This window comes from Amphiura filiformis, chromosome 15 (assembly GCF_039555335.1).
Source record: "Amphiura filiformis chromosome 15, Afil_fr2py, whole genome shotgun sequence".
In the NCBI taxonomy this organism is placed as follows: Eukaryota; Metazoa; Echinodermata; class Ophiuroidea; order Amphilepidida; family Amphiuridae; genus Amphiura; species Amphiura filiformis.
The window spans coordinates 39,838,734-39,849,174 of record NC_092642.1 but is presented as its reverse complement, the minus strand read 5'-3'; the positions used below and the strand labels follow the sequence as shown (position 1 = coordinate 39,849,174).

General features: G+C 40.4%; 1 protein-coding gene across 1 annotated transcript; it reads left to right on the top strand.

The window, feature by feature from the left end:
* Positions 1 to 2,034: 2,034 nt before the first annotated feature.
* On the top strand, positions 2,035 to 9,285 carry LOC140171626 (uncharacterized). The gene is made up of 2 exons (XM_072194911.1): positions 2,035 to 2,156; positions 3,526 to 9,285. The coding sequence occupies exon 2, from the start codon at positions 3,597 to 3,599 to the stop codon at positions 8,373 to 8,375; it is 4,779 nt and encodes a 1,592-aa protein (XP_072051012.1). The 5' UTR covers positions 2,035 to 2,156; positions 3,526 to 3,596; the 3' UTR covers positions 8,376 to 9,285.
* The last annotated feature ends 1,156 nt before the right edge of the window (positions 9,286 to 10,441 follow it).

The window sequence follows — 10,441 nt, the reverse complement described above, 5'->3', positions numbered from 1 at the left end:
TAATATCAACAACCCGAGATCAACAACAACAATCTAACAAAGACGGTAATCCCTTCCACCTACTCTCTGCTCACCCCTTTTCTCTCATTGTCTGTCTGTCTGTCTGTCGGTGTGTCTGTCTGTCTGTGTGTCTGTCTGTCAGTGTTTCCTGCTTTCCTGTTTAACTGTTTAACTGTTGTTGTTGCACTGGAATGCTGGACTCCAGGATAGGCGAGAGATCATTCCATCATTTCATTCAAACCAGTCAGAAAATTGGCTGTCAGACAGAAATCTCAGCCTTCTTCACCTAAGGTTAGTAATCTGTGTGTTTGTGTGGGGGTGTCTGTGTGTCTGTCTTTATTCGTCTACTTGTGCTTACCTGCATGGACAAAGCTGTCAAGTTTCCTCCCTTTTCCCTATACGGCCCTATATGGCTGTGTCCTCTCATTGTCCTCAATCCGAAATATTGACAATTGCTAATTGGAGCATAATTTTTCAGATTTCCCCAGCTCAAAAATTCCAAGGGTGGTGGTCTATACAAGTGGCACCAGTGGAAATCTATAATAAGAATTCATTCAAAAGCGACAAGAATTGCATAAAACCATGAGAATAATTTCTATGAAAATTTTAAAACAGTGGGCATGCTTTCTCATGCAAAATAAGAAATACTAATTACCATGCGGAAACAACCTGTCACATTGTGTAAATTCTCTTCGCTTTTGAAAGAATTCTCATTTTAAATGTCCACTAGTGTAGAAATACCCAATTCCCAGCTAAGGGACGCACCATTAGACTTCAAGGGGGTGGGGAGGAAGTTTTTGGAAAAAAACTTCCCCCACTACACGAGCAAAAAAAAAACACTTTCCCTACCAACACACTAAAAAAAAAAAAAATCCTCACCAAACTGTATAAATGCATGAAAATTAAAAAAACAAAACTTTGCCGCCTTTGGCGGCGAAAAAGAAAATCTTGCCCCGACCCCAACTTCCTCCACCCCCCTTGAAGCCTAATACCCAATTACCCCCTTTTTTTATCCCATCCCTCAATAACATCCGATTTGCTGCTACTCAATAACCTTAATTTTTCGTATAGCTCCCTATAATCCCAGTTTATCAAATGACCTTAATTTTTGCGGTCTGCTATTCCATATTCCACATCTGACCACCTTCCACATCGACTTTTGTATACCAATGCAAGTGCAAAATTCACCCTATCTTCCCGCCCAATGCTCGAGAAACATCGTGTTACCCATCACTGTTCCTTCTGATCTCTCTCGTTCTCCCTTTCTCCGTACTTGTCTTTACACGGAGGAGCACCAGGCAATGGAAAACGCACATTCGTTGAACAACTTGAATAAGACAAGTTGCCCCGGCAGCGATCGAAATCAATGAGCAAATACTATCTTCCCAAGGCTCGAAAATGCATTATTATAAGTAAAAGTGCCGTAACTTCTTTTAAGATCATTCACGCATGACATTCAAAAGATATTTTCAGAAGAAAAATAGTCAAGGAACCTAAAATTAACAGATCATCATTTTGAACAAAAAAAGACAAAATAACTGGGCGTTGTTTGCCAATTTTTAAACTAACTTTTGAGTAAATTTTACAGACTATTTTTTATTTTTTGGATATCGGCCTTGTTTTTTTGTGGGTCATTCAATTCCGTGAAAACGAGAAGAATCTTCTCTGTTGAAATAATACACAAAATATAATTCTTTTTACTTTTTAATTGAAAAGTTATTTTAAGTCAAAAGGTTTTTTTGCATCTGCAGGCAATCCGGCGTGTTGTATAATACATCATCCGAAGATTCGGACTGAATGGGTCTTTTGCAAACAAAATGAAAGCATCTACTATATGCATAGTTAGTCCTTGTTCTTTTCAGTGTATGCCAGGAAAAATAAGTGGTAAACACAATTTATTATTATTCATGCAATTTGTATGATAACCATGATAACACGGTTGTTTAGATTTCTCAGCGTCAGTGATCACCGCAACTTTATACCTAAGTAGTTCACTAAAGCAAAGTTTGCAACGTCATTTCTGCATTACCTGTTCAGCGAAGCTGTTGGTGACAAATCTGTGTCTGCTCAAAGTGACTGTGAATTCAAATTTAGCGAATTTTAAGCTGCTGCATACAATCGCAGGTAAATCAGATTGAAGCCGGTGATCAAAAACGGTAAGATATCAAGCCATGAAATACTTATTTTAAGGTTTATAACAGCTGAGAAAACTTTTCAGTATTCAATAGCAAATTGGTTATGGATGCTGCCTTATAAAAGTCATGTCGGTACACTTAGAAAAAAAAAAAGGCTTCTACGGATTTTTCAGCTTAGGATTAAGAGAATGGGGTTCTAGGAAATTGCAAGAACCCCAAAATGGTTCTTTTTGGCCTTACAGAACCTTTTCATGTCTTAAATGGTTCTTTCTGGCCTTTGCAGCACTTTTTTAGCTCTTCGTAAACTATATAAGGTTCTACTGACATACAGGACTGCTTAATTAAGAACCTTTTAAGGTTCTACTCTACTTGGAACTTTTTTTTTATTATTAAAGAGTGTATTATTTGTTATTGCTAAGAAGTTCTAAGAGAATGGGAGATACATACTTACATAATCCTTTAAAGGAAAACAAGGAGCAATATTATCTTTTTCAAAAACAAAACAAAAACAAAATAATATTGTGTAATTATTTTAATTAAAGTTATTCAACGCTAAGAAAAATTTAAGACAACTGTGCATATTGCATTTTTGGTGTTAAGTAGTGGTTATGTAGTCAGCTTGATTTTCTAAAGTTGAAGACTGCAAAGCAACTACAAAATGGTCTATTCAAGTGTCTTTCAAAATGCTCTGCTGGCTAGGGCTGTATCAGTCCATTTTGCAGTTGAAACTATAATACCGGGATGGAAGGTCGTCTGCTCATGTTAACAGATTTTGATGATCATGAAAAGAAATGTTTTACAATATATATATATATATATATATATATTGTAAAAAATGACATTATCGGGAACTTAAATAAACTGGTTAAAGTAGATCTTGCAGAAGTCTGTATAATGGAATATGATGTTACTGTCCGGTAAAAAAACAAAAACACGTCGCCTGTACATTATTTTATGAAATAGTGACTTACCATGCTTACGACCTTATGGCATAAACCCATCGTACTATTGGGCTAATCCACTTGAATTACATACACCCCTATGGCAGACATCGCCTTAATCTCCCACACAAGGAGTGTAGATTTCAAATGGATTCATGTACCCCGTTTAAAATTCACACTCCCTGTGTGGAAGATTAAAGTCACGTCTTCCATAGGGGCATTGGCGCCAATCCGGCTTGAAATGTGTGTGGGGGTTACACCCAACGTTAAAAAGTGGTTGAAAGGAACAAAAAATGGGTCACTTGGTCGACACGCCCCCCCTATTGACGCCCATGCATAGGGGGTGTATGGATTTCAACTGTTGCCCAATTCGTACTCTCGTACTGACAATCCACCACCATGCAACGTAAAAAAATTGACAATATATTGTTTATTTGAATCCTTTACAGAACTGCATCCTAACCCCTAATGGACTAAATAGTGTGGACAATTTCGACACTACAAAGAAATCGACAGTAACATGGAACAACCATTGTGTTTGAAAAAAGAATCGACAATCAAGTTGCAACCGGGCCTCAATAAGAGACAGAAGGTCGCGGCATCGATGGAAGAACCCAGCAATGGATCACCAATGATGCTTGTATTACAGCCGGTTGCTACCACCTCTACGCAGGTCAGGAAGGTTGATGTAACAGAATCATCACGCCAATCGCTGAAAGAATCAGACAAGATATCGGCAACAAATCCACCAGGAAACCTATTGACCACGGAACTCGTACAAGCAGATAACAGCGTAAATTTGTCGAAGAACTTCATCATACCCTCTAAGAAAAGCAGTAATCCAGTATCTCAAAGAACAATGAAACAGTCTCGAGAAAGTACAACACTGCCAGGTGATCTTTGTAATGGAAAGCAATCACGATCACTAAAACGCCAGGCAGAAACATTCATTGACCATCTGATTCGGATGGAAATCAACGGAGAGGGCAAACAAGGTGTTGATGATAATAGCAATGGCAAGACTAACGTACAACAAATGAGTAACTTGAAAGACAGTCGTAAAAAATCTGCCGCGAAAAAATCCAAAACTGACAATTTCAATGGAACGGAGTCTCTGACAACTCGAAAAGACGCTGGTGCCAAAGTACCTGTGTCTCGGTCAAAGAACACGTACTTGGCCGAATTTCAAAGATTTGGTGCTAGTCATGCTAGTGGTGTGGTTGTGGAAGCTTCTTCTGAAAGTTCAAAGTATGTTGTGGAAGAGTCTGGCCCACTGAACCTGGTTATAAGAAAGCAGAAACTAGAAGTAAAGAAAGAAAATGTATCCCAGGGATATCGGACAGACGATGAAAGTAATGATTATGACGGAGGTAAAGAGATGCTGCCATTAGAAGTAAAGAAAGAAAATGTGTCCCACGGATATGGAGATGAATGTAATGATTATGACGGAGGTAAAGAGACGATGTCATTAGAAATAAAGAAAGAAAATGTTTCCCACGGATATCGGACAGACGATGAAGGTAATGATCACGACGGAGGTAAAGAGAGGCTGTCATTAGAAGAAAAAAAAGAAAATGTGTCCCACGGATATGGAGATGAAGATAATGGTTATGACGGAGGTAAAGAGATACTGTCATTAGCATCAAAGATTGCCGCAAATCATGATTATCCTACTACTTCTAGGGGCGCAATCGACACAGACGCCATTAAAACGTCAAATCTGTCACAGCGTGTGATCCAAACAAGTGAGTATGCATCGGACAACAGACCACCTTCTCCAATTCCAAGTCTTGCACGTGCTCGTGAGGTAAAGACCGACGCAAAGACGCGCAAACCTAGCAAGAACACGGAGAAATCTATACCAGAAATAGTAACACTACAAGATTACATAATGTCAAAATTCAGAAAAATCGCGAAAAAGGTTCCTCCATCGGATGAGATTCCATCATCGAATGAAAAAGTCGATCATCCAAATGCTAACACCAAGGATACCTTTGATTTTGCGGATGACGAAGCAGATGAAAAAACGTCGTCTTCCAATTCAATCAATGTGAAGATGCCAAGCTATTCCGCAAACGAATCAGTAGTAATCCATGCGAAACTTTCTCAATCGCAACATACCGTTGATTCACCAGTAACACAGATTATGTCAAAATTCAGAAAAATCGCGAAAAAGCCGGTTCCTTCTTCGGATGAGATTCCATCATCAAATGTAAAAGTCGACGATTCAAAAGCTGACATCAAGGATACCTTCGATTTTGCGGATGACGAATCAGATGAAGAAACATCGTCTTCTGACTCAATCAATGTAAAGATGCCAAGCTATTCCGCAAAAGAATCGGCAGCGAAACAGTCTCACTCTCAACTGCAACATACCGTTGATTCAGCTGATGACGAAACATCACCTTCTGACTTAATCGATGTAAAGATGCCAAGCTATTCCGCAAACAAATCGGCAGCGAAACAGTCTCAACTGCAACATACCATTGATTCATCTGAATCGGATGACAAAACAGATGAAGAAACATCACCTTCTAACTCAATCGATGTAACGATGCCAAGCTATTCCGCAAACGAATCGGCAGAAATTCATGCGAAACATTCTCAACTGCAACATACCATTGATTCATCGGATGACAAAACAGGTGAAGAAACATTGTCTCCTGACTCAATCAATGTAAAGATGCCAAGCTATTATGCAAACGAATCGGCAGAAATCCATGCGAAACATCCTCAACTGCAACATCCTTCTGATAAAAGCGAATGTAAAATAACCGATAACAAATCAACAAACGACGTCACAACATTCGTTCCAACCCCTTCAGGCAAGTTGATTACGCGAAAAAATCAGATACTGATTCACGAAGCTGTCAGCGAGTTTCATAAGTTGGTAGAAGACGCAATGGTGCAAGGTGATGCAATTAGTCGGTTGGAAGGAGTAAAAGAAACATCCGGCCATGGCGAAAATGACGATGATTCAGATATTGATGAGATGAAGTACACATCTATCATTAAGGATGGCAAAGGAAAAGTGTTGTACAACTGTAACAAGTGCAAGGTGGCTTTCCCACACATGACTGATCTTCAGATGCATACTTTCACACATTTTCGCAGGAAACACCGATGCCCAGCTTGTGGTAAAGAATTCTACAATTTAAGCAGCGTTAAACGTCACATGATCATTCACACGCGACTGAAGCCTTTCAAGTGTCCAAGGTGTAACCGCGCCTTCAACTTGTACACCAATCTTCGCAAGCACTTTCAACGTATGCACGGCGCCACATTGCCAGCTTTTAGCCGTGGAACTATTACCAACGTAAAAGACGGACAACAGTCTACCGATAATAATAATAATGGACACACGCACAATGCGGTGGTTGATATGAACCGGGGACCTGTGGATAAAACTGGTTGGAATCAATTATCACCTCCACCCGTCACCCTGCCATCTGGAGGACAGAATGTTGTTGACACAGTCTCGCAAATGAGATTCCAAACAGCTAATTTTGGACTGCCTCCTCACGTGCCACAAACAATCCAATCTACGGAAAGAAACGCTAATTTTCTGTCTGACCCAAAATCGTCATTTTCCATCCCTGCTCATGCTATCCAACGTCAGATAAACGCAGATAAAATAGTCGATACTAATTCAAGTCGTAGGGGTCCGCCAACAAGTCCCAATCAACCGCAACGACTTCTCGCAACCCCTAATCTTTCACCAGATGATCTTCATAAATTGTTGGTAATGGCTCAATATTCTTCATCAGAAACTGATGTTCACGGATTGCAGGTACCGGGTGCCGATCAAAGTATAGCTTTAAATGGAAGACGGTTACAACCAGCTTGCAGTGGTCACTTGCCACAGCCTTCCCCTCGATCCGGCGACACACCTGTTCATCGAGGCGGTGACTGCCAATGTTTGGATTGTCCACATTCAATCTACGCGAACACTTTGAGAGCTCCACAACAGGAAATCAATATGCACGAACCACCTGGTGATAGGCTCTCCGCATTGAAACAAAGCCCCACTCCTGCTGGCCAGTTTCCACTTCGTACAATACAAGACACTCATCCAACGGCGACTGTACCTTCCATGAGATGGACCAACTGCAACGGACGTGGGCAAGCAAACATGGTCGCAACACCCGTCAATAAAACCATCAGCGGTAGACTAACCGACTTACGAACGGAAAGTTTTCCGCAGGAAGGGCAAAGAGGTCGGTTAGGAGCGAGTGCTGAGGCCAGTTTGTTTCAAACAAGAGTTCCGCCAAGAAGGACACCACCAGAGCCTGATGTTTCAAGAATTACGCCACATCTCCCAGCCGGGCTCCAAGCGCAGTTACCAATACTTAACCCTTCTCAGATAGACCTACAAGCCCTACAAAAATACATTTCACTATTGAATCAATACAAAGAGTCCATACTTTCTTCGACATCAGTCCATACACAAAGCAATCCTAATGTAAGTCAACCTGGGATTGCATCGAACATGTCGAATTTCAACTCCATGAGTCAAATACAACCCTCAACTCACATGATTCGGCGTCATAGCACGGATGCACTGAATATCAACTCCACGATTCCATCTCAACCCGGAACTCAACTTTTTCAGCGTCATAGCACGGATTCATTGAATACCAACTCCGCGAGTCAAAGTCAACCCTCAACTCAAATTCTTCAGCGTCATAGCACGGATGCACTGAATATCAACTCCACGATTCCAACTCAACCCGCAACTCAAATTTTTCAGCGTCATAGCACGAACTCAGTGAATAGGAACCCCATGAATCCAACTCAACCCTCAACTCAAATGATTCAGCGTCATGGCAAGGATGCACTGAATATCAACTCCACGATTCCAACTCAACCCTCAACTCAATTTTTTCAGCGTCATAGCACGGACTCAGTGAATATGAACTCCACGAGTCCAACTCAACCCTCAACTCGAATGTTTCAGCGTCATAGCACGGACTCAGTGAATATGAACTCCATGAGTCCAACTCAACCCTCAACTCGAATGTTTCAGCGTCATAGCACGGACTCAGTGAAGATGAACTCCATGAGTCCAACTCAACCCTCAACTCAAATGTTTCAGCGTCATAGCACGAATTCAGTGAACATCAACTCCATGATCCAACCTCGATCCTCAACTCAAATGCTTCAGCGTCATAGCACGGATTCAGCGAAATATCAGAGACAACCGACTGAGTTAGAACATCTTCAACGAATGTTTGAGATGCAAAAGCAAATGACACCAGTTGCCAGCCATAATGCGCCCCTGGATCTCTCAAGGAAGTGACTTTCGTTAGAACAATTGCGTTAGAACTGGGGGGGGGCACTCTCATATATTGATACGCGTCATGTGGCTGTCAATAGACCCCCTTTTCTCTGTAAATCTGCCACCCGATGATCCCCTATTTTGAAAAGTTTACACCCACCCCTTTTATTAAAAAGTTACACCAATTCTGCTATTGTTTTGAGTGCTTCGAACAAATTTAACATTTTTTGGCAATTTTAGCTTCAACATTCGCAAATGACCCAATTTTCTTGGAGCCTGTACTGGAAAGTACCCCGATTTTAACATAACAAAACTGGTCTCAAATTATTTGACAATAAGCCAGAAAAGAATAGTTTGCACTGTCTATGTAAAATGCTCCATTACATAAGAAACATTCCAAGATGTGTTATGGTCAATAGGGTTACACGGAGTTGACTTTTCTTACCGTATTTCCGCAGTAACAAAGTATTTTAGACAGTGCAAACGTGTCTTTCCCCTGATATTTTTGCTGGACCATGAAATGGTACTACAATCTTAGAAATCATTGTTCGAACACTTTAAAGGCCTTATTGGAAATGGTCCCCCTTCTGCCCATACAATGTTGGCATGCCCAGTACCCGGGCCCAATATGCTCATCTTCATCATATTTTCTCCCAACATTATTTGGTGGGGAAAGGGGAGGGGTACGTGTAAGATGAACATTGAGATAACACTATTATTAGTTTCCGGTGACTCATATAGCGCGCGCTCTATGCTAAGAAGAACATGAACATTAGAGAAGGTGTTCGAACACATTTTTCCGGGATCGTCTACAAAATTGCTTACGAAAATCATCTGATTTTAGTTTTTGGACAATAACTCTGCAGTTATGCCATCGATTTTAATACAATTTGGCACACATTTCGGAAACATAATTGCTATAAATCTCTCAAAATAGGGTCGATCCTTCATGTAATTATTTCGTGTAATCTAATCCTAACTCTAACCCTAATCCTAAATTACATGAAGGAATAACCCAAAATGGAGAGGAAAAGAATTAAGTTTTAGGGAGCGGTCAATTAGTATAGATTTCATATAGCGTTTTGTACACAAAATATGTATAGTCTTAATCATGTTAATGGTTTATGTGGTATGTTAATCACACATGTTTAAAAGGTACAACAAAATAAAAGCTACTTTAATTTAAGTTTGCTTAATTATACTATTGTATGAAATCAAGATTTGTTCACGTTCCATACACATTGCGCATGTGCATCTTTTGGACCAACCATCTTGACCAGCAAGCGACCTCTGCAGGGTAGCTTTTATGTCACAATTTTACCATTGTGTGATAAATGGGAGAGGGGGCAGATAGAGCGAGAGAGGGGGAAGTGGCAGGGAGAGAGAGATATACGCACCGGAGACGCGCATTTATTGCTTTAAAATAATTTATGATATATAAAAAACATTACTTGACCAACATGAGACAATCGGCTTAATGTTGTGTGAAATTGTGTTAATTAAACATGTTAAATACATGATGGTCAAATGGTTAATCGTTCCAGTGTACATAGATAGACAAGCACGTATTCCCAACGCGATTTACAATATAATAGAAAAGTATAATTATCTTTCTTTTGAGGTTAACCGTATCTGTATCTGTAGCAATACTGCCCAACGCTTCAGGTGAAGCAAAACGAACATGAACATGATAAATGGTTGCTTTAGGTAGTTGATTGCTTGGTTGTTCTAAAAATTCTTTGCATTCTTGTATCGTGGTGATGTGGTAGGGTAGTTTGCAGGGCCGTTCCGACCATTAGGCCAGGTAAGGCGGTCGCCTAGGGCGGCAAACGTAGAGGGGCACAAAAAAAAGGGCGAAAAAGAAAAAAAACGGGAATGGAGAAAGAAAAGGGAAAAATGACAGCGCTTCCCTTAGGGGGCGCTGAATTGACCAATTCAGGATCGATTCTGCGCCCCTCCAAGTGAAGAATGTCAAAATTTTCGCGCGCTTCGCGCACATTTCGTACAAGATCATTTACAATATCAATTTAAGACCGATATTCAATATCATTGTAACCAAAATTAATTAGTGGTAAGCCCTATTTGTG

Excerpts from the sequence above, each read along its gene's own strand:
- LOC140171626 (XM_072194911.1), top strand. The coding sequence starts at position 3,597 with ATGGAACAACCATTGTGTTTGAAAAAAGAATCGACAATCAAGTTGCAA.